Raw genomic sequence first — 24,788 nt, 5'->3', positions numbered from 1 at the left:
AAATACACATCTCCGAATTTATCTACATTAATCTTATCCAGACCACACCTATAAAACTCATTACTACCCTATTAAGTTTCTCAAAACTCTAGATTTATCTCTAGATTTATCTCTAGATTTATCTCTAGATTTATCTCTAGATTTATCTCTAGATTTATCTCTAGATTTATCTCTAGATTTATCTCTAGATTTATCTCTAGATTTATCTCTAGATTTATCTCTAGATTTATCTCTAGATTTATCTCAGATTAGATCGGATTATCTACTCTATTTATGCTCTAGAGTTAGCTCTCTATTTATCTCTATAATTTATCCTCTATCTTATCTCTAATATTTATCGCTAGTTATCTCTACATTAGCTCTACAGTTGATCGCTAGATTTATCGTTACAGTTATTCTCTACATTTAGCTCGACATTTATCTCTACATTTATTCTCTACATTATCTCTACATTTAATCTCTACATTTCTATCACTTCCATCACTTCCATCATTTCCAGCCCAAGCCAAACCTTACCTTGGAGAAACTCAAGTATAACCACAACCAAAGCAAAAACCACAGGACACCACACCACACCAAACACACCAATCACTCAGGCCCGTTCTTGAGAAGTTGATAATCATCACTATTCAGCTAACATAGCTACCTAGCAAGTTTTCTCTCTCCCAACTTAAAAACAAAATGAACAAACAATCCCTTTTAAACCCATCCATGATTCATCCATCCTAGATCCTAATGCATTTGCCTGTCCACCAAATTCCCATTTCATATCTGTTGAATCATACGAGTACATAAATGCCCTTTTCTCTCGTGGAATTGACTATTCTCACTTTCATTCATAATCAGATCACCACCCACTAACCCCTCCACTCGGACCCATTACTAACTCCACTTCCGCTCTCTCCAGGTATGGGTAATGTTCCATCCTCCTCACTTTCTTCCCCCTCATCCTCATCCAAAATTCTCGCCAGCTCATCCGGATCCTTCATTTTCGCATCCTTATCCACATCCGCATCAATGACTCCACTTTCTTGTCCTTCATATCCTGCTTGTCTTTGACTTTCGCCTGCAAGAACTCCCTCATCTGCACTAACTGAAATACCTCTTGCTCCCCATTTAGTACCATTTCGGCTTGGTTCTTGTCTACCGACAGTATTTGCTTCTTCATCCCCCTCATCATCATCATCCGTGCCCACCATATGTTTATTGCCCAACACTCTATTCAACAACCAGCCTCTACTGATATCATCCGCGTCAACAACTCCTCCATTTCTCAACTTGACTCTTTGTCTTGTATAATAAACCCAAGCAAAGTCGATGTAGAACGCTGTTTGGATTACCCCACCAATAATTGATATCGCATCTGGAGAACGATCATTTATATCTAAGGAACGCCAAATCCAATTCAAGATGTAAAAGAAACGGTAGGAGCCGAGTGTTACAAGGTAGAAAGAATCGAGGACTGTGGGAACTGTTGTTTGACGGAGAAGAAGGAGTTGGGGGAGGATGCAGGTTGACTCGAGAAGAATGGAGAAGACCCAGAGGACCTGTTTTCATCTTGATTAGTATTGCCCATGTTCAAATGTTGAGGAATGAACTCACCTCCATAAAACCCCAACCATACTTCCTCTCAAAAATCATCATCGCAATCGGTGCCAATACCGCACTTCCCACAAAACACAATCCACCAAGTTTCCAAGCCTTTTCTCTTTCCCTGGTTCTCGCATACACTCTTAACATCAAAAAGAGAATATAGAGAGAAGAACCTATATAGAAGACTTTGAGGACGAAATTCCAGAGGATGAAGATCCCAGAGAAGAGATCCAGGTAGCGGGTTATAAAGACGAGGGCATAGAGAGATTGGGTTATGAGGGAGACACCTGGGAGATGTTAGTTTGGGGTTTGCTTATCGGAGGGATGGGGGATGGCGGGGAAACATACCTTCCGCAGAGGAGTTACGGTGAATGGCGAATATGAGGATACATTTTGAGAGAGTATGGGAGATATCTCCTAGAATGCGGAAGAACTGAGGAGAGAAGAGAGGGTTAGTAATGCAAAGGTAGGAATAGAGTTGGGATTGTGCGGGTAATGAGAGGCAGCTTCTTTGAATGATTTCCAAGATTGACATACATTAAACCCAACCATCCTATCTACTTGTATCAATCAACTCCCAACAGGATAGTTGTAAATAACAGTTGCTAAGTGAGGATGTTCAAAGAGTGATTGATAAGTAATTGATGAGCTGTGAAAGCTATGGTATCCGATAGATTACGCGTCGCGGTCGTTATGCGACAATACCTAGGTAAAGAGCATTAGAGAATACGAAGCATTACTGTCCTCGAAATCCTCAATGCAATATCTCCAAGTTAGGTTTGTAAACTTTCAAGAGAACAATGAGCTCAAATGAATGAATCAGGACAGTTTGAATGAGGTGAAACATGGTAACGTTGTCACAGGCTAAAGGAATGGATAGCTTCAGCGATTCGCTTGTGGCTGATGCTTTGGATTGTGGCTGAATTTGAGGGTATCTCGTATTGCAGGTGGATTAGGTAATAATAAGGGTTCAAGCAAGGGTCTAATAGGGGACCATAACTAGGTACCTAGTAGATCATTGGACAATCTAAGTAATCTAATCAATCTTTCTTTTAATAAAAATCGGTTTGATAAAGTCACATAGTGAAGTAGTTGCACTTGTAGTATAGTAGACTCTCATATGATCAACATACCTATCTAAGTATCTTGCGGAATAGAATATTCATTGAAATTCGTAACCTTATATAGATCTCGGTATAAATATAAACATAAACGCCAAAATCTTAGACGATCCTTCCGAGAAAAAAAATACAACAAAATAGGTAGCTATATATGCAATTATCTCAGTTCTACCTCCCATAATGCTCTCAAGACAGATAATCCTCCACCCTGAGTTTCTACAGTTCTTCCTCTACCTCGATCATTGGGATCTTCTACCCCACTATTGTTATTTACACCTTCTCTAGTCTTGCTTGCTTTCGCTTCTTTGGGGTATTCCTCTCCTCTCCATTCGGCATTCTTTGGAACTCCAGTATTTCGATAGTCTACAGAGCCACCCGATGTCTGATTCTGTGTATAGTCTGCGAATGAACTCTGAGTGGCCGGCACACCCCACCACATACCAAATTTCCCTTCTTCATTCTTGGTACTTAATGCAGCTTCGGCATTTCGCCTGATCCATTTTGTATACTTTGAGCACTTGTCAGAATGCCACTCTCTGTCGAGTTCCAGACTTTTTTTCGTCCCTGCGATAGGCTCTCGTGGCAAATCACTACAGAATGCAATCAAATGATGAAAGAATATGCCTTTGAAAGTTTGTCCATTTTGGGAACACGAAGCACTTGAATCGCAACCTTCTTCCAGTATTCCATTTCTACCCAGACCAAACCACTTTGCCAATGCGGAACCATCTTTGGGTGGCGGTGAGATGACAGCATTGTCTTTCAGATCGTAGCCTGTGGCATTAATAACATTCGCGATAAGTTTATGGCCATCCACAAGGTATGATCGTGCGGCGGTCGCGTCATACAGACCACGTTGTCCAGTAAGTAAAACGCCTTGATTGTAGGTATATACCATTTCATTTCTAGAATCGCAATGGGTATTGTCACCACCAGAAAGATTCGAGATATGATATCCGTCGACATATAAACCTTGCAAATCCGTCATATTTGAGCCATTTAGCCATTTGTAAGCATCAATAGCTGCCTGTAGATATTTCGGATCGCGAGGTGGATATGTAGGGCTGGAATGAATAAATGGGGATTGATTGTCATCTCCAGGGAAATATAGGTACATCGATATCGAAGCTGCGATGTAGAGTTCATTGGTGATTGCGTTCTTGTATGGAGTAAGGTATGGAGACCATATCATCCCACCACCACAGAGAGTCGTGTCCCATCCTTGCGATGCCAATTCCCAAAATAGTCGCGCCCGGTGGGCAAATGCAGGTTTGTATTGTTGTCCGTACCACTCTGGTTGAGAGTCGTTCGAATAGTGTAATTCAGAGTGCAAATCAATGAATTTGACAGTATCCAACCAACCAAGAACTACCCATAACATATCATCATAGGCTTGCTGTCGTAGAGAGAAGGCATCCTGGCCAAAATAAAATCCAACTACTTCGGTGAAGTATTTATTGATGATGTTCTCGTTCGTTTTTGGCGAGGAAAGTTCAGAAAAGGACTTGGTAATAGTGGTGAGAGCACCAGCAACATAGGTGCCTGTTTGGAAACTGGTGTCAGTTCTTGCTCAATAAAGATTTCAACATGGAAAGAGAGAATTATACCAATCACTGCAGATGTCCAATCAATTCCCGTTGGATAAATGCCTTGCCATGTCGCAAAGTAGTCTCCTTGTAGCACGTCCAGCGCGCTTAACATTGCCGGTAGGATTTTTGTATCTTCAGGCTGGATGGGCTTTTGAGGGCTCCCATTGATTGTGGTATCTTCATTATTCGTAAGTGGTCGTTGAATCAAATCATTCTGTCGCACAACATCGTTTGACCTCCCATATACGCCAATTGAGAAAGATGATGCGCAGAATAAACACAGCAGAAGTAAAGACATGCGCGGTCGTGGATTGGTATGTATTGAGAACGAAATCATGATTGAGGCTTCTCCTCGCCGCCGATCAAAGAATAACAGTAGTATGTACGAAAAGCGATTGAAACAAAAGGAAAGCAACTATTCCAACAAGTAGGACCTTTTTATCCTTCTACCCAAATAACCTTAGGAGACGGAAGACATATACATTCGAGCAAAAAAGAAGAAAATGACAATGAAGTTGTCCACGAGGTCACAAAGGAAAGGAAAGGAGGAAGGGAAAGGAAAGGAACGGGAGCAGATTATGATTCAGAATTGAAGCTTGCGAGGGTTGTAGGAGTCCTCGTGTTCCTGGTCTCCGGTGATCTTGGGGGAGTGCCAAGGTAAGGCTTATCCGATTCGAGAACTAAGTTGTTTCCAAAAAAGGCGGAGGCGCGGGGTCGTGTCATGTGATCATGTGCCTTTCCGAGAAGTTTCTCTTTATTCATTTCAATGCTGCATGTTTGTCATTCTCACCCATCATAACAACACTCAATTTTGGGAATAGTATCGCTTCTTGCCAAACCTACGAAAACGATTTTTCTCACTTGATATCGACGGCATGCTTTCTGCTCACAATGTTCAAGGACACAGGATGGCACCCACACACGAGGCCAACACGATGAAATGTCTGCAGAGACATCAACTAGCTTTACATTATCGTTATGTTTCAAAAAAGATTGGTATCAACGGCATTCGTTCTCATTATGGTCATAATAATAGTACATTTATTGTTTGTTTCTATCCCAACCATATTCCAAAAAGTCTCACTCGCTCCTGTCAACTCCACGCTGAAAAAGAATCATCCTCCCAAGACCGATCCCGCTAAACATTCAAATAGATTATTGCAAAAAGTATATTACAATTCGGGACAAGTGTCACATTGGAATGATACTCTTCACAAGCCGGGGACTTGATGACCTAATGACTGGTGTCAGCGATGATATTCTAAAAATGAATGGGATCAAGATAGTCACTTACGACCAAGAGGTTTGGCTCTCTTGTAAATGTTGTTCGCTTGTCCTTGTCGAACCTTCAGTGCTTTTGCTCTACACAACAGATTAGTATCTTGTGCTCTTGCTGTCTTCAAAGTTTGGATGACTTACTGTGCTTCCATCTCCAGCTTAAGTTGTCTCATGTGTTCTCTTGCTTCTGCCACCGCCTCTCTAGCATTAATCAATGCTCTGTCGGCTTCTCTCTCCATTTGCTCAGCATTAATGATTCTTTGCTCCGCAGCTGCGATAACTGGGTCTTGAACTTCTCGATTCTTGTGTAAGAATCCGCGATTGCGACTACTGTGAGATGGAGTGGAGGAGACGGTGGACATGGAACGTTCAGACGGTGAGATAGACTCGCCACGGTTACGATGGAAGATAGATGAGCTTCGCTTGGGCTCTTCCACCACTGGCTCTGGCTCATATTCTTCTTGATGGCGACCGAAAAGAGGCATATTGATGGTTGGTATGGGTTGTTTTGAGATTTGATATCTGTTCAAGGATATAAATGAATATTTGGAGTATATGACTTGGCGAAAGCTTATAGTGTATATTATTTTTGATGATTTGATAATGAGAATTTCCCTCCAAGAATACGAGCAGTTTCGTGATACTTATCTCCTTTCTCTCATTCAATCCTCCTCCCCATCATCATAAGAATCTCGCTTCTTGCCAAGTTTCTCTTGAGGGAACAGGGGGTGCACACAATGACGTCAATTTTGCGACGTCAGCGATCATCCTTTTCCTGTATTATACAACCAATAGATAAATGACCACCAAATTCAAATGCTTGTACGATATTATGATAATCATAATCGAACTTGATTCAAGGTTTTGAAGGGATTGATTGATGAACTGCTGGCGGTAAATGATTGGGCTTGAGCATATCAGTCAGGATAGGGCAGGGCAGCAGATGAATGGTTACACAAAGTTTAATTGATTGATCTCAACACATGCTCAAGGTACGATTCAGATGTTATTCGCTCGCCTGTCTTGACAGATTTCTTGAGATCATGTCTCTCATTTAGGAGTCTACGACGTAGACTACACCGCAGACAGGATATAGTTCAGCCTAGTTGATTGGATATTTGATACTGCGGGTGATAACAATCCACCTCCAATTTCAGACTAAAGGATATACTTTCGCATCTATATATTTCCAGCTACTTCAATGGTTCATCAGACCCTTCTGTTGCATGTCTGGAAACTCAAAATCGCTCTAGTTTACTTGCCTTTCGACTGATTGGATACTTGAACAACTTACCATAGACTTTTGTTGCATATCTGAAAGTATAAAATCGCGATGGTTGACTCGAGTCAAATTGTAATTAGGATGGCTGCCGTCTTTACTCACTCAAAAATACACATAGTACCTAGGTACATAAGATGAAGATGTTTTAAGAACTCGCTGGAGGAAGTAGGAATAGGGTGATTGGTTTCCCTCATTTGAAGCTCGAAAAGACATCCATGACTTATGAATTCAGTTTTACGCTCGCCAAGTCTCAGAAACTTCCTCATTCGGAAGGTCAATATGAGGCCATCTTACCACAGTAACTGATTTCTCACTGACATGACCACTGATCAAGCAGATATTCGAGGTAGAAACCGAGATGTTCACAACAATTTTCAAGAAGAGCAAATGTAAATTTTCTTTCCGAGAATTATTGATATCATGATATTGAAACCCTAATAACTACTTGATTCAATCTCGTTCCGTTAGCCTTTGAATTTTTAGTATCGAGCGACAGATCGCCATGAAGTTTTTCCATTCCATCATTCATATCTTCGTTACCCCATAAACAATTATTGATCCATGACCAAAACACTTCTGAACCTAACATCACCACTTAACATGTGATCATAAGCCTTCTGAGCATCCTTCAATGGGAATTTCTCAATCATGCAGTGAACATCATGCAACTTGGTGAACTCAATAGCCTCCTCACTATCCAACGCATGACCAGATGGGAAACCGCAAACAGAAGCCATCTTCATGATGAGATCAACCGAGTTGATCTCCACGCCACCACAAGGAGCCAAAATGAGCAACTTTCCACCCGCGCCTAATCCACCAGTTAAGGGAGAAATAGATTTTGGGTTTGGAGCCGTGCAAACAATTAGGGCTGCTCCTCCCATTTCGGTCAATTTCTTGACGGGATCATCCTTCGATGTGTCAATATACTCATGAGCACCCAACTTATGAGCAAAATCTCTCTTCTTGTCACCACCACTAATAGCTACAACCTTGAATCCCATCTTAGCTGCATACTGTACAGCCAAATGTCCCAATCCGCCCAATCCTTGAATAGCAACAACTTCACCAGGTGTAATCTGTAATTTTCTCATACTGTTGAAGACAGTGATTCCGGCGCAGAGAATTGGGGCATATTCATAAGGATCGACATCTTCTGGAACTCTCACTACGGCTTCGCTTCGAAGGTGAACATATTCGGCAAATCCTCCGTCGCGAGTGACACCGTTAATGGCACCATTGGAACACATTTGACTGCGGAATCAGATCGTTAGCAAATCACAAGTCATTTTCCTATTGCAGAAAAGAGAGACAATAGCGAGAGGAAAAACATACAATTGTCCTCGATTGCACTGTTTACAAGTGCCATCATGACCTCCATGCCAAGGACCTCCTACTCTCTCTCCAACCTTCCATTTCTGCACACCTTCTCCAACAGCAGCAACGGTACCAATTATCTCATGGCCCGGGATGATCGGAAACCCGTTTCCGAAACCGCCAGATTGAACGACGGCGTCGGAGTGACATACTCCGCATGCAATGACTTTTACGAGAACCTCATTTGCGGATGGTTGTCTGAGCTCGATGTCTTTGATGACGAATGGACTATCGGCTTTTTCGAAAACAGCAGCTTTGTAAGTTTTTGGGAGGGACATTGTGGAGATGAGGGCTTGAGCTTTGTTTTTTAGAGTGGTTGGGAGGGTGGTTATGGTGTTCATGAGTTGGATGAGTGGATTTTGTTGTTGTGCTTGTGGAAACAAGAGGGAGGGAGAGAAGCTTCGTTATATTTATTACTTTTGAAGGAAGAGGGAAGAAATGATGTATGCGTTTCTAGGAATGTGGGCAGACATCAGAGCAAAGATAAAGGAAACAGCTACCCCGCGCCTTAAAGCCGGTGCGGAGATTGAATGCATTCTGCATATAATTTGTGATCAAATACATCATAACAACTAATCAAAAGCTAAAATTTTGCTGGTCGTCGGCGATACAAAATCTTATAGGTGAGATGATAGGAGATGCCTGAAGAATGAAGCTTTGGAGCTTCAAAGCTTATGGCAGCGATAAGGTTAGTTGCTAAAGAAGTTAGTAGGTGGAACCCCGCAATTGAACCCCTGACTATAAGCGGTTTTTCATTGGCCGCAATACAGTACATGCTTTGTGGGCCCGGACTTCGGGCTCTGTACAAAGCTGTTTGTGAATTTTACGAGTAAGCTGACGTCGATAGAGGAATAATACAGAGTACTTGTTGAATCCATTGTCATCGGGTTTCCTTGGGATGAATAGTGATGATGCTAGTAGACATCACGAGATTTGTCAAACAGGAGATGATACATATTCCAGTACATATGTCATGGCATTCTTTGTTCGGAGAAACTTTCCTTGAAACAACCCACATCGCAAGCAAAGAATCAATCATCGCGATATCATTTGGACAAATACAGAAGTTTCGTATTCCGTCCCCAAAATGCTTGACAGTCCTCGATGTAACGTTTTGATTGTGTGTCTAAACATGATTGTCCAGAATCATTTAAAGATCTTAGTAAACCATAGGTGCAGAATTGTAAAGTAGAAACATCACAAATGAAGACACCACCACAATCCATTTCAAAAATATCATTGGTTTGTCAACCGTCAAAAGGTTTCTTTGCATAAAGCCACAATCAAGTGTAGCATCACGATGCTTCTTCCTCAATGGGTCATTTGCAGATTTCCCCTCATTCCTGCTTTTTAAACTGTCAGTGATAAGGATGGTTAGTAGTTCACGTTGCTCAACATGAGTTCACCTTCTTCATCTTACAAAATTAGATACAGGATGATACCGACGAAAGATGACGGATTGAATGCCGCGGTAGGGAGAGTGGATGAAGAATCAGAAGAGGTGGTACAAGAAGAAAGCGTCACGGGTTCCGATAGCAGATGGAGATACATCACGGAGTCTCTTCCTCACTGGAGAAGCATTTTTGACCGGGAAACGTGAGCTGAGTCCATCATCTCTCACTCAGTAGTACTAATTCCCCACAGCTATCCTGGCTCCCTTCTCTTCAACACGGGGGCTTTCATCCTTCCAGCTCTTTACTCCACCCTCAGCAAACTATGGGTAGCCAATATCGATTCTACCCAAGTGGCAACCACAGATGTATACACCTATATCGGCGTAATAGTAGAGGTACTCAACGAGGGACTCCCTCGAGCTGTCTGGGTTATCATAGCTGATGAATCAAATCGAAGTCTACGTTCACGATTGACACTCACCTATACCCTCATTTCCTTCCAAATTCTATTCGGTATTCTACTCATGATAATTTTTCTCGCAAGTGCCGAACATCTCGCCGCGGCTTTCGTACCTGAGATTGTAAGAAAAGCTAGTCTTACATATGTTAGAATCTCATCAGTACAAGCATTATCCAGTGCAATGAGCACTGCGGTTGCAAATTCAACACGAGCTTTGGATCATCCGGATGTACCGCTGTTGATTAGTTCGGTACAATTTGCGGTGAATATTTTGTTGGACTTGCTTATCATTTCAAAGTTCCATGTAGGCTCTTTCACACCAACAGTTAATACACAGGCGTTGATCAGAATGACATGTGATCTTGCTTCTGCAGGATGTGGCTTGCTATATTTTATTTATCTTGCTTTGAAGATGCAACGGTCTTCTTCTTCGCCTTCTACTACACGCGAATCCGCATCTTTATCGGCATGTCCATCGGGGTCACTATCACCATCCGAGTCAGGAAACGCAACCGAGTCAAACCCCAGAATCACCATTTTAGCACTCAAAACACTCTTCAAACCAGGAAAATGGACATTCCTCGAATCCGCTCTCCGCAATGCGATCTATCTATGGCTCATCCATGGGATTGTATCTATGGGTCTTGATTATGCTACTGCATGGGGTGTGTTCAATAATATCCGATGGGGTATTGTTATGGTTCCTGTAAACGCATTGCAGGCATCTACATCGACCTTCGTGGGTCATGCGTGGGGAGCTTGGAGAAAGAGTGTTGGGATTGAGACCAGGAAGCCGAGAGCTGAGAGGGCGGATGTTAAAAGTAGGTCTTGAGCTCCATCTATTGGAATAAATATGAGGGAGGAAATAATGCTGACAATCACAGAAATCGTTCACTACGCCCTAGTATCCAGTGTCATTGCCCTTCTCATAGAAAGCCTGTTCTGTATCTTCCTCTCCCTCTGGGGCATCCGCAAGTTTTCTTTCTACCTCTCCGAATCCGCAGCTGTAGCAAAAATCACGGAACACATGTGGAGAACAATCGACTGGTGTTATATCTTCTATGCCGTCACCACGCAACTTGCCGCTATTCTCCTGGCTACTGTCCCGAAGCTTTATTTTGTGCAAAGTCTGGGAAGTAATTTACTATGGATGCTACCTTGGGCAATTGCGGTAAGTAGAATCCACATGACGAGCGAGAATGCGTGGACGTATGATGGGATTATTTTTGGGGGAGCGCTGGTTTTTGATTTTCTGAATGTGGGAGTGGTACTTGGGGCGTGGTATTGGGGATTGAGGAGGGGGAGATTGGTAGTGGGTTGAGTGTGGGAGGGATCAGAGTTAGGGTGTATCAAGGAAACTGGAAAATTAGTTGACTTTTTTGATGCTTTTAATCGGACTATGCATTTGAACCGAGTAGAAAAGATTGGTTCCAGAATTCCAGATTTGCAACAGCATCTCATCGTGATATGTTGAGACTGTGAATGAGTGAAAATTAGAATTGATGAAGCTGCCAGAAAGAAAACCTCGAGATAACACTATCTTCATCAGTGGCTGGGGTGGGGGGAGGAATGAGAACTTGTAAAATCACACATCTAGGAAGCACTGGCTCGTATCCAGATTCATTTCGCAACATTTGCCTAAGTCGGTATACAGGCAAAGCAGCTAAGTCTGTGACAAGAAAAATGGTGTCTGAGGCCCAAGAGGCCCTAGAATGTTGTGGATACACTGCCTAGATATTCTTTCCAGTAACCGATTTCCCTACTACGTGCACGTCCCTGCTATATGCACGATCTCGATCACCCATTTTGAATAACTTTAAAAATTAATAACAATTCCAATTTATAAGATAAAGAGCTAGCAATTTAATTGATAAATGACAAGATATAATACTATCTAAAAACATAATAAAATCTTCAGATTTTGAATTTCGATGGAACTCGTAATGCTCGCCCTCTACTAGATCGCAATATGACCTTCTCCTCCTTCCCTTTCGAATTATTAGCCTCTACAGCATCAGAGAGTTCTATAGTCTTTGTCAATATTAGATCTATAGTAGAAAAAGCTTTGGAAAACTTTTTATCTCTTTTGATTAAAGATTTTATTGATTTTAGAATCTTTTTAACCTTCTCTTTTATATTATATACAATCTGATAATCAATCTCTCTTTGTAATACTTTCTTTTTCATCTCAATCTCCTTCTATTTCTTCTCAGCTTTCTTTTCAGCTTTTATTTAAAGTTTAGCTTTCTTTTTTTATTTCTTTTTAAATACTTTATCTTCTTGATACACTTTAGCTTTAATAATAGCAAAAGGTGATCATAAAAACATATCATTCCTTTTCTCTCTAATAAGATTTAAATGCTTTGAATAAACTCTTTTCCTTTTTTCAAGCTTTAGAGTCTCTTTTAAACCTTTAAATCTATACCTCTGTATAGAAGCTTCAGTTCCTAATATAATTGTAACCTTAAAAAGCTTTAAAGTGATCTTATAGGTGGAAGTGCGACGAAATTCTAATTTCATTCTATGTATCGCTTTTGATATATATAGTGTAGCAAAAGCATTCCTATGAGTTTTAAATAATGTAGATAGCGTAAAAGAAGCTTCCGGAGCAATACAGTTGATTGTAAGATTCTTATTTATAGGATATATGCCTGTTTTTTTGAAGGATTGTAAGATATTATGCTTTGTATAAGTAAGCTCCCAAGTCTTTTTAAATATATTCCAAAACATGTGCTTTGTCATATTAACAATCCCCTTGTTATTGTATATCAAATTATTCAATAATATATTATAATTTGTTGAAAGGGTATTAAAGGTTCTAATATTAAGAGGCTATAATTGATATATAGAATGAGGGGGGAGAATTAAGATAATAATCTTTAATTTATTATATTTTGAAAGGAATTCTATATTGATATAACTAAAATAACTATTGACAATAAGTAGACGATATCTTCCACCTGCTTTTCGATATATAGCAGGGTTGAATACGTTTATAAGCCAATATAGGCTAAAAGCATTCGACAATCACCTATTGCTTGAGGCTCCAAAATAGGCTTTATCCTTCTCCCTTATATTCTGAATCCATATATCTTATAGATCCCTTGAGTCTCCTTTATAAATAAGAGTAAAAGGGAGAGCTGTCCTATCAGTGCATATAGCTGCTAATAGAATAATAAACTCTCTGTTACAACGGATTAGTAACAGGCTGTAGAATCACTGGCTTATAGGCTATAATGGTATTATAGGCCTTAGTGATTCAGCTGTAGTATACCAGGGAACACTGGGCATTTAAGGAAAGCCTTAGGCATGTATATAGTATTAGTTATAGAATACTCTAGGAATCTAGAATATAGTTTCTAGGATAGTAGGTTCTAGGAAAGATAGAACACAATAAGCAAAAAGGCTTCACTAAGATTAGTAATATCCCAAGGGATTAGGCTCCAGAACAAAAAGACAAGTTAGAACAACAGGAATTATAGGACAAATGTTATATGATCAAAAACCGATCGATTTATCGATCGACTTGCTGATCGACTTGTTAGTCGATTTCAGTACGAAAGCCTATATAGGGAATAGATTTCATTATAAGATAAAGCTTTGTGCTCAAAAACAATTATGTCAAGGTACAGGTAAAGACTTATATTGTATCATAAGGGTAGAAGAGCTATGAAAAAGTGAAGCCCTACTTATAGGAAGTAGAACGTGCTAGTATACTATGCTTGAGATATAAAGGCAATTATAGATTATGTAGTTGGTGCTGTAATAATACTCCTTGCTCAAAGCGATTGGTTTACAATTGCAATATCAATTGATCTTTTAGAAAACAAAATAATATTAAAATACTCTAATTTCTATTATTAGATTAAAATAAATTTTCTTGGAAATAATAATCAATTGCTAGAGCTTTTTAGGTTTGTTTCGGTTTTGATTCGGGGGTATGCTTGGTGTAAGTACTAGCAGAGAATTAGGAATAATAGATCTTTTGAAGTTTATTCAAATGGGCGATTCTAGTTTATCTGGATTTGCTAAATGGAAAGCGATAATTGTGTTTTTCTGGCTACAAAGGTCTTCAATGGATTGTTAAAATACTGGGTGATATTTCCATTTGATTTAATAGTGAAATCCGTTTTTGTTATAATAGTTAAGTAGTTTATCGAATTCCTATTGCTCGGTTTCTTTATTTATTTTGTTATCTCTTTCTAGAATATAATCTTAGTTTTAGTAGGATTTGGCTTTATTAATTGCTTTTTGACTGGCTAGTTTAGATGAACAGTAGAGTGGTTGGAGTAATGAATTGTGGAATACTGGAAAGATCTTAAAACTAGTAGGGAGCTGGAGTAGATAGGCTTATTTATAAACTTTTAGAATCTTATAGAGGCTATCCCATTTGTTATTACCTTTTTTTATTAGATAATTGGTTTTTATATTTTTAATATTAATTTATACTTTATTATTTTCTTTGTATAGAGAGGTATTGATATAAATCTTATTAATATAATCTTTATATCTCTAAATGGATTGAGTAATTAGGGTTTTCAATTTTGTTAGGATAATATCAAATCGGTTTATAATCTTGTTGGTTTTTAGGAATTTGTGTTTGTATTGATATGATAGGTTTGGGGAAATAGGTAAAGAGAGCTCAATGCTAAGGTGTGGGTAAAAATTATAGTTAATGAAGAATAGGGATATATTGGTAATCTCTGAGATGGTATTATTAAGTACAAACTTTGTGAGTAGGAGTTAATTATATTAGTTATTTTAATGAAAATTCATAAAAGCCTGAAGATATTGTTTTATTATAGTATTGATTCTCTCTATTATCCATTGGACTTGGAGTGAAACGAGGAGGATTGTTTTAAAGTGATTGATAGATATTTGGATAAATGCTTTCAGAATTCTGATATAAATTGTGAATCTCTATCGGATATTATATTATCAGATACATTATATAGATAATAGACTTTTTTAATAAATCGATTGGTGAGCTTCTCTGCAGATAGTCCTATAATCAGAATAAAATAATATATTTTTATTAGGTAATAGATAATTGTAATAATATATTGATACTTTTTATTATAGCATTTGCTAATTGGTAGTAGTGTAATATAATCAATAGAAATATCGAATCAAAAGCGGAATGGTACTAATAGGGGTTCTAGGAATCCGGGTATAATAAGATGGGAGGCTTTGATTCGGAAGTAGAGTTGATAGGCTTGTATATAAGTTTCGATTTTCCTTGATATATTAGGCTATTAATATATACAGAAAACAAGATCAATAGTTTTAATTCGACCAGGATATTCTATTGGATTAATAAAATGTGTTTAGTATATGATCTAGATGTAAAGCTTTATAGAAAGAGAAACAAAAAAATAGTTGTAATAGAAAATTTTATTATTGATTAATTTACAGTCTTGAAAAGTAATTCGGAGATCTTTTCGGATTAATAACAGCTAATAGCGAATAGTTGGGTTTTGAAGTGTTTTATATATAGTAGTAATCAATTCGGATAATTCATATACTTTATTAATAAAATTATTGATTAGCTTCTCAGTATTGGGAATGATTATATCCATAAATACTGTAATAAGATCGATATTGTTATTTGTTTGTTGAATGAGATTCTTAAATATAGTAATATTAAATATTCTTTTTGAAAAGATTGTTTATAAATAATTTTTAATTCGATTATTATTAGGATTAGTATATACAAAGTGATCTTTTGCTTTTCTATTTAGTATATCGGGGTAAACTGTTTTAAGATCTGGTCTATATATAATACGAAAATTGAAATCAGCTAGGAATTTAGTTTATTTAGTTTGTTTTTGATTCAATATCTTTGTTGATATGAAGTACTCTAGATTCTTATAATTAGTAATAATTTCGATAGTTTTTGAGTTTTATATAATTCGGGTCTTTATTCTTTTAAGAATTTATAATAGCTAGTATTCCTTATTATAGATCTTGTAATTGTATTTGGTAATATTGTGTTTTGAGGAGAAGTATGCAATTGGGTGTAGTCGGCTTTTATTGTTATACTGAGAGAGTACTTTGTTTGTAGTCTAGTCGAAAGTATTTGTTTCAATAATTGTACAGTAATAGTGATTAAACATTATAAGGACTAGAGTGAAGGTAAAGGTATACTTTAGGTTTTTAAAGGTATTCTTTTAATTAATAATCCAATTCTATATATTCTTTTTTTTCAATAAGTAATTTAAAGATTTCATAATTTTAGAAAAGTTGTAAATAAAGTATTAATAGAAGTTAGCAAATTCTAGAAAATGTTGAAAGTCTTTTAGCTTAATTAACAATTTTCATTCGAGAATAATTTTAATCTTATTAGGATCCATCTTGATATTATTAGGAATAATGATCAGACTAAGATATTTTGTTCTTTTTGTTTCGAATTTGTATTTGTTAATATCAATTTGTAATTCAATATCAATAAATCTTTAAACAACTTTGCAAATTTGCTTTTGATAATCTATAATATTCTCAGAGTAGATTAAGATATTGTTTAGGTACATTATACAATTCTTATCCAGGAGATCAAAAAGAATATAATTGATATAGTTCTAAAACAAGGCAAAAGTATTATAAAGGCTGAAAGGTATTATTAGGGATTCGAATAAATTGAAATGAATTGTAAAAGCAATTTTTTATTTATGATCTTTTGCGATTTGTAGTTTATTGAATATAGCGATGATATCCAATTTGATATAAACTTTAGTATAGTATAAGGTATCAAGGGTTTTTTTGATTAATAATAATAAATAACAATTCTTAATAATAATATTATTTAGTTTATAATAGTTTTAGCAAATTCGAATGCTTCTTTTGGGCTTTACAACTAAAAGAAGTAGAATAGCTAATCGAAAGCAGAATTTATGAATGAATTCTTTATTTAGATTATTATCAAGTCATTTACAAACAACTTAAAGCTTGGCTGGGGATATTAAGCGATCTTTGTTGTACAAAGGCTTTTTATTTAGTATAATCTCGATCTTGTAATTTTAAGAGTATTGTAATAGGAATTTGTTAATAAGAGAGAATAAGAACTTAATAAATAGATTGCGAAGCCAGAATAATAGCTTGTTTTAAATCTTTGTTGTAGATAATACAAATCGGTCAATCTTTTCCATAAACTTTTTGATATTGTTTTTTATAATATTGTAATGTAGTTGAATAGGATTGTTTATTATTATACAATGTAACTCATAAGCTTTATCTAATTCATCCCAGATTATTTTTGTGATATAAGCTTCCTAATCTTTATAGAATTGAATAAAGCTATTAGTTATAAGAAACTTTATATTATTCATTTTCTATCAGATATTTCGTAAGGTATTAATTGGTTTCTTAAAGAGCTTTTATAGTAATAAGGGATTTAATAAGAGTAAAATGTTTTGGTTTTGTAGTAGTCTTTTATATATCCTAAAGTCTACAATAATCTATACTAAGACTGGTTTCAGGATTGGTTGGTTTGGTATTATCTTAACACAGATCTCTGTTTTTCTATTGATTTGGTAAATATAGTAGTGATTTAAATTAAATGGTATTGAATTAATAGGATTTATATTATAAAGGTTTTTATCAGTATTCCTTTTTATAATTAGAGTTAGAGAATTATATTCCAAAAATATCAATTGATTTAGAATAAAAGAAGAGAGTTTGGAGATTTTTATTAATAACTTTTTCAGCAAAAATATAATATAGGGTTGAGATAGATTTTTTTAAAGTAAATTTCAAAATAGACTTCCTAACAAGTATATATAATATTGGATTAAGTATTATATCTATTAGAATTAGTATATTATTACAATCAGAAATAATAATTGTAACAAAATTAATTGAACAGTAATATCTGAAGCAATATATAAATATAAACTTAAAAGTTATTATTGCTTAATAATGGTAGGGTTATAACGCTGAAATCATAAAAGACTGAGGATTATAGGGTTCGCATTAGAAAGATTAATAATATATTTATTTATTTATTTATAGTGATTAACATCTAATATCTGACCTCCCAAGGGGTATTCTAGATGTACTAAGAAGCGGGCCTACAGGCTGCTAGCGTTCCAGCCGCTCATAATAGTGTAATGTTAGCTAAACAGGGGCTTGTTGCCTCTAGTATTCCCCCGCTCAGTACCGCTCATGGCGATCCTGCGGCTATTCTGTCTAAGGGTTTATGGTTCTGTTTCAGAAGGCCTTGTTTCGTATACCATCCGGGTGTCAGCGGATGATTAGATCGATCGTTGTCGATCGGGAGAGTGCTCGGAGTGCTTATAGCTGTTCGGTACAGGTTTTAGGTTGATTGGGGTAAAAAGTTTATTCTTGGGGTATTGGAGCAGATTGGAATTCGCATAGTTCTGTATAATTTGAGTATATTCTAGTATAGAATCTGGATTTAGTGAAAAGGTTAGTAAAGTTATATTGTATTCACAGAACGCGGTTGATATATACTATCGCATCCCATTCGGATCGAAGTCGATTTGGTATAAGTGGTTAATTGCTGTGTATCTGATTATTAATTGAATATTGAAAGAAATGTAGTGGGCTTTTTTTCAATCCCGTATGTATAGATGTTTGTGCTATTTTCGTGATTGAATCTGATATGATAGACTGCAAAGTCACTATATCCGATCCGTATTGCTATGAGTCTGTGTAGTATCTCGCAAGGGAGCTTGAGGCTTTCCGGCTCCGAGGTATTATATATCGGTTTCTATGTATTGTATGTTTCGGAAATCAGGCTTTTTTTTTCCTTTCACTATTTGCTTTCGGAACGCTGATATTTAGTATATAGGACAGAGTGGGAGCTGTTGACTATGGGAAGACAGAATGGGCTAGGGTCAAGCAGCCCAGCCGTGTCCTGATTAGTGAGGCGATCGGCTGTCTTGTTGCCCTCAATCTCAATATGCCCAGGGGACTACTTGATTACAATATCGTAGTGTTGTATTGCTTGATGGTACTTGTGGTATGCCTATTGAGAGGAGGTAGCAGTGCTTTCTTGTATTTTCTAGATTATTGAGGTGCTATCAATATATAACTATATTCGTTTCTGGTAGGGGCGATTAATGATATTCAGGAGGCATTCTAGTTCCCGCTACGCGCCGATCGCCTCAATGTCAAAAACATGCGACTGTTCGTGTACACGGCTGTAGCCAATATCGATCTATTACTTGTTGCAGTAGATTGCAAAGTTGTACCCCATGCGGTGACTGTATTTGTTGTATTGTTCAGATCTGTCTGAAAACATAGAGTAGTCTTTTTGGGAGATTAAGTCCTACCATTCCTTGAATACTTTTGCAACATCTTCTTTGTTTATACCATTCGTTGGATCAGTGCGGCATTTGGGAGAGAAGTGAGGCTATAAGAGTCTGGGGCGCTCGGTGACAGGGATCGCCTATCTCATTCTTTGCAGTTTTGTATTGGGACCTTTCAGAATATCTGTACCTCATCCTCTCTTCCTGATGTACAGCTTCAATCGATTTACAAGTAGGTGTTGTGTATCTATTGTCTGAAGCCGAAACGTGAACCTCAGTCTGGCTTGCTTTAGTGTAACAATTCCAGCTGGGAGACCAGCTTCTATAAGGAGTGCAGTCGTTGGGGTCGTCTTGTAGACGGGTAAAGCTCCCCGTGCCGTACTGTGAATCGTCTTGCTGACTAGATCGATATATTTTTTGATCTCAATGCCAATCGGAATATAGCCTGCATTTGGGCGTTGTTTGTATAGCCCATCGAACCATACTTCAAAGCCGAAGAGGGCGACAGGGAGTATATAGGTAATGATTGCTTTTCGCAAGCAGGCTGCAGATGGTCCGTGGGCTGTATGAACTATTGATCGGATGTGGGATGCAATATGTATAGCTTTCGTAGTGTGCGTTTTGATATGCTGTAGAAATGTTAGGTGCCGATCAAAAAAAACGCTAAGCCAGTGTAAGGTCGGTTGTGCTCTGTTGGTGAGCCTTAGAGAGGTCAGTATGATGATTAAATCCCGACTTATCCTTATAGCCGGATTTGCAATTTCATGTTTCCTTGATATGTAAAGTAGCTCAAACTTTTCCGGAGCGAAAAAGACCTTATTCTGATCTTCCTATTGTAGGATGTGTCGAACGGTTCAACGGAGTATACATGTATTTGTGGATAGGTCCTTAGATGTGTGATATATAGCTATATCGTCAGCATATCCGAAGCGCTGTGCTCTATCTTGATTGAGAAGCTCAATAAGGTAGAGGGTATACAGGATAGGGGAGAGTAGCGATCCCTGGGGGGTACCGCATACAACCAGGAAATCCTGTGTTGTGATCCCCTCAAGCCTTACATGCATATATCTCCCAGTTAGGAATGAATCAACGAGTTGCAAAAGCGTTATAGGCCAACCCTGCTTCTTTATATGTTATAGGAGCCGTTTTTTAAGGAATGTATTATAAGCGTTTTGTATATCTATTGTTACTAGTGTAACCACTTTGCCAGCTGCTAAAGCAAGCTTAGCATCATGAGTGAAGGCAGCTGTGAGATTAATACCGGCTCTTTTCGGTAGCACTCTGCAATACTGAGGGCTGATAATGTTATATCTTATGGTTGTCCATGCAATTTGACTGGCGATGTATTTTTCTAGTCCTTTTCCAATACACAATATCAACGCAATCGGCCTCCACGATCTCGGGGATGTCCTGTCCTTCTTACCAATCTTGGGCAGTATGACTATTTTAGCAAGTTTCTATTCGTTAGAGTAGTAGCTAAGCTTAAGACAAGCCACGAAAATCTCATGTATTATACTCTTCGTGCTAAACCAGCATGCTTTGAGGAGGCGAACGGTTGCTTGATCGACTTTGGGTGATGTGCTTTTAATTCCTATTATATGTTTTTCCATTTCCTCTGTGGTGATTGTTCTTTTTCATGGTAAGGTCGTCTAGTAGTCCTATTCCTGTAGAAGATCGTGCTGTAGATTGTTCGATGCTTTGAAGTGGTCGAGTATCGTTGTAAAGAGTGCTTCGGCTTTTTTTCTAGTATTAGTGATCTTCTAGTCTTCGATTATCAGAGGAGGGGTCTTGAGGTTTGTTTCTGGAATTAGCTTGTGCCAGTTCATGACTTTGTATAGTTCCTGATCGTCCTGTATATCGTCCAAGCGTTTAGTCCAATAGGCTCGTTTCGATGCTCGCACAACCCTCTGTAGGTCCTGCTGGGCCGTTGCCATTCTGTCAGCAGTTCCAGTTCTCCTGGCTTGTGTGTATGTTCGGTGTGCCTCCTTATACTCGTCAGTTCACCACAAGGATGATCGGTAGGGTTTGCGGTCTTTCTGCCCCACAGCTACTACAGAGGCGTTCAGTGCGCTTATAAGTCTGGTAATCAATCTGTCGACATCGTAGGTAGATCGGAGGTCCGGGTTCTAGAGGTTCGCTAAGCGGTTGGCCATTATGCCTGCTAGGCAGGGTAGATCTGAATCGCGTATTTGGATATGCGCTTGCTCGTATTCAGAGGTTCCTCTGTCCGAGACAGAAATGAATTATATTATAACTACTTTCTAGAATATATTATAACACAAAGTAGGTTCGCTATACCTACAGACGCTTTCCCGGCTCACTTGTGATAAAGCCACTAGTACTAGGCTTCTGTAGAATCTTCTAACTACGTTAAACTACCTATTGTATGATTACCTTCGGAAGTTCCGGCCAGGACCAAAACCATTCCTTCACGCCTCCATTCCTGTTTGCTCCTTAAGCCTATCTGATACCTCCATTATGCCCTCTGCTCTATAGTATCCGATTATAGACCGACACACGCATCCGTCCTCTCGAGCCATATAGACAGTATCGCTATCGCTGTTATTATATGCTACGCCTCGCAGCTAATAACCGTTTCACATTACCTTACCGGATCTCTCCTGCACAACAAGGCCGACTATGTCTCGCAGGCTTGCTATTTCAGACCCCTAGCCAGGCAGCCCTTCTATAGTATTTCCAACCCATTAACCAAAGCTCTACTTGTAAAATCCATTCCCCCAATATATAATTTGTAATCGAAAGTAGAGTGCTAGGAGCGTGTTGCACATGTATATCATAGGATTGGCCTCTGCCTGAGATCCTCCGCCGCCGTAATACCGATCGAGCGTTGTCGAGTGTGGCTTGCTAAAAGCGTCCTTCCTATACCGGAGCTTCTTCGCCGCCATACCGCTCCCGCGCACTCGAAGGTAAGGTGCTAAAAACATCCCTTCTCCTACTCCATATATACTCCCGCCGGCCCCAATAGACACTGTCCTAGCCTTTGTATACTTCCTACTACTCCCCTCACCATTTGTAAATATCCAATCCGGTATACCCGCAGATCGTACGTATTGTTGAGTTGTGAAAACTCTGCACACTAGCGCCCCAAAGGTGTTCTGTCGATTTTCGTTCATCAAGTTAAAGATATCGACCCTACTCCCAACACAGGCTTCAGTCAGACTCAACTATATTATAGAAACTTCATTATCCGCTATTTCAAGGGCTAATTCCGCTTCGCAGACGCTCTGCCGCGATATGCTCTAGCTCTGCTCCCCACACAGATTCGTAAAGGCATAGTTCCGCATCAATCCCACTCTCATCTCCCTTCCACCATCGAATGATTTTCATCTCCGTTTTGCTGGTAGTCCTCTGTTCCGAGCATCTTCGCAATCACCCTCTAGTGATCAGCTGCGCGTACCTTCGCTCCCAATACGACCTCCGATTAGTGTACAACCACCACCCGGCTCCAGCTGACTCTACTTAGCTCTCCGATCGCACGATCGAAGGTTCGTAGGATACACCACGTACAGGTGAGAGTCATCGTATCCCAGATTAATAATATAGAATAAGCTAATTTCTTTATAATTATTAATCCATAGATTTAATAGTGTATATTGAAATAAGATATTAAAAGTTTTTCTATTTATAAATAATAGATTATAAATAATAGGGAAAAGATGTATAGGAATATTAAGTTTGAATATAAAGATTCTATCTATAAATTCATATTTCATAGCTCCATTATCTATTAAACTAATGAATAGAATAATTATATTAAGTGTAAGGAAAATTTCTATTAAGATTTTAAGAGATTTGTTATTCATTATTTTAAAATATAAAGGATCCCTAAATATAATCAATCTCTTAATTTATAAAAGCAAACTTTTCATAAAGAATCTCGATTCGCGATTATAAATCAAGGTTAGTCTTTTAATATATTTAATTGGAAATTAAATTTCCACTATCATCCGAATATACAAAGCCTTCAACGAATCCGCCCAAATCTCTATTATCAGTGGGATTGGAGAGGTGTATCGAAATGTACTGCAATAATTGGGAAACGATTAGTAGACAGAAATGTATTTTGATAAGTAAGGACTATAAGCGTTGTGATAGAGTCCAGAATTATGATAATAATTGGTAACGAGAAAACAGTGGATATTCGAAACGTATTGGTTTGTAATAGGGGAATGATTGGGGTATTATATAATTCCTGAGTTGGTATTATATTTTACATCGTTATAATCACTTTTCTTTCTAATTGAATTTGATAACCAAGCTTTTTGTAATAAAGATAAAGGCTAAGATCTAGATATTGTTCTCTATTATAACATAATAAGAATTGTTAACCTTAACAAACAGTATCCAATTATATAGAATCTCCAAAGGGATTAGGTGTAAATATATAATAATGATAATAAACTTCTTTTCATTAGATTTTTTCTAATCACTGAAATTGATATCTTGATTTTTGTATTGATTATCAAAATAAATCTTCTCCTCTAAATCATTATAAATGCCTTGCTACTAAACTACTTACATATCAATATCGGCAGCAAAAGATTATTGAAATAGTTAACTAAAGTATTAATTAGTTTTTATAAAACTTTGAGTTTAAGATTAACAACTTATTGTTTGATAGTTTTCTTGTATTTGATAATGAGCTGCTTGAATTCGATAATAAAGTTATCAAATAGGGTCTTCTTCATTTTATATTTATCATAATCTATAAAACTTTGTATAAAAGATCTAAAATTTGGTATTGCTTATTTAATTTATATCAAATGTTTACTACAATATGCTATTCAGAAGGCTAAAGATTGGAATTATGTATGTTATTATAATTATATTAAAGTGTATCTGATTATTCGTATAAGCAAAATCAAAAAGTAGGTTAGCAAGAAATATGATTTTCTGAAACTCTGATTCATTTTTGTAATCCACAGTCAAGTAGCGATTAATTATATTACAAAAAGTCATATACTGATTTTAACACTTTACAATATCTTGTTTATTATTACTAAATTTTTCAAGAATAACAAAATACTTATAACAAAATAAAACTTGCAAATTATTACAAACAACAATTTTAATATCTTAATTGTATTTTTTTAATTCGATAATCTTTAATTGAATATCAATAGCTTAGGTCTAAACAGTAGCAGCTTAGATTTATAATGAATCTGTAATCGATTCGATCGATTCAAATACAACTTAAGCGGTAGTGAAGTGTGTAGCATTTGGATCATTGAATAAATCTATAAAGGGAGAGATATCGGCTTCAGCAAAATTGAAAACGTAATTCAAAAAAAGAAATTACAAAGATAAACCAAATATAAGCGTTTCTAATGTAAATGCTTGTTTATCTATCTTCAGCACTTTTTAAAGTTCAAAATATTGGTAGCAGGGTATATAATAATCAACA

At 37.4% G+C, this 24,788-nt stretch overlaps 5 protein-coding genes across 5 annotated transcripts; 1 reads left to right on the top strand and 4 right to left on the bottom strand.

Moving 5' to 3' along the window:
• Positions 1 to 857: 857 nt before the first annotated feature.
• Positions 858 to 2,145, bottom strand: EAF02_010915 (uncharacterized protein; the record flags this gene model as incomplete). The annotated part of the gene is made up of 4 exons (XM_038906963.1): positions 858 to 1,547; positions 1,603 to 1,880; positions 1,942 to 2,026; positions 2,131 to 2,145. 4 exons carry the CDS (start codon positions 2,143 to 2,145, stop codon positions 858 to 860), a joined length of 1,068 nt encoding a protein of 355 aa, XP_038753253.1.
• Positions 2,146 to 2,871: 726 nt separating this feature from the next.
• Positions 2,872 to 4,640, bottom strand: EAF02_010914 (uncharacterized protein; the record flags this gene model as incomplete). The annotated part of the gene is made up of 2 exons (XM_038906962.1): positions 2,872 to 4,256; positions 4,322 to 4,640. The coding sequence occupies 2 exons, from the start codon at positions 4,638 to 4,640 to the stop codon at positions 2,872 to 2,874; spliced, it is 1,704 nt and encodes a 567-aa protein (XP_038753252.1).
• Positions 4,641 to 5,128: 488 nt separating this feature from the next.
• On the bottom strand, positions 5,129 to 6,066 carry EAF02_010913 (uncharacterized protein; the record flags this gene model as incomplete). Its single annotated transcript, XM_038906961.1, has 3 exons — positions 5,129 to 5,537; positions 5,598 to 5,665; positions 5,723 to 6,066. The coding sequence occupies 3 exons, from the start codon at positions 6,064 to 6,066 to the stop codon at positions 5,515 to 5,517; spliced, it is 435 nt and encodes a 144-aa protein (XP_038753251.1). The 3' UTR covers positions 5,129 to 5,514.
• Positions 6,067 to 7,237: 1,171 nt separating this feature from the next.
• On the bottom strand, positions 7,238 to 8,865 carry EAF02_010912 (uncharacterized protein). Its single transcript, XM_038906960.1, has 2 exons — positions 8,199 to 8,865; positions 7,238 to 8,117 (listed from the first exon to the last, which is right to left on the bottom strand). The coding sequence occupies exons 1-2, from the start codon at positions 8,579 to 8,581 to the stop codon at positions 7,415 to 7,417; spliced, it is 1,086 nt and encodes a 361-aa protein (XP_038753250.1). The 5' UTR covers positions 8,582 to 8,865; the 3' UTR covers positions 7,238 to 7,414.
• A 771-nt stretch (positions 8,866 to 9,636) lies between these two features.
• On the top strand, positions 9,637 to 11,415 carry EAF02_010911 (uncharacterized protein; the record flags this gene model as incomplete). The annotated part of the gene is made up of 3 exons (XM_038906959.1): positions 9,637 to 9,836; positions 9,885 to 10,915; positions 10,979 to 11,415. The coding sequence occupies 3 exons, from the start codon at positions 9,637 to 9,639 to the stop codon at positions 11,413 to 11,415; spliced, it is 1,668 nt and encodes a 555-aa protein (XP_038753249.1).
• Positions 11,416 to 24,788: the final 13,373 nt, after the last annotated feature.

Source organism: Botrytis sinoallii, assembly GCF_014898435.1.
Source record: "Botrytis sinoallii strain Bc 23 chromosome Unknown BSIN_028, whole genome shotgun sequence".
In the NCBI taxonomy this organism is placed as follows: domain Eukaryota; kingdom Fungi; phylum Ascomycota; class Leotiomycetes; order Helotiales; family Sclerotiniaceae; genus Botrytis; species Botrytis sinoallii.
Note: the sequence above shows the minus strand (reverse complement) of the source record. Positions and strands in the feature narration are given on the sequence as shown.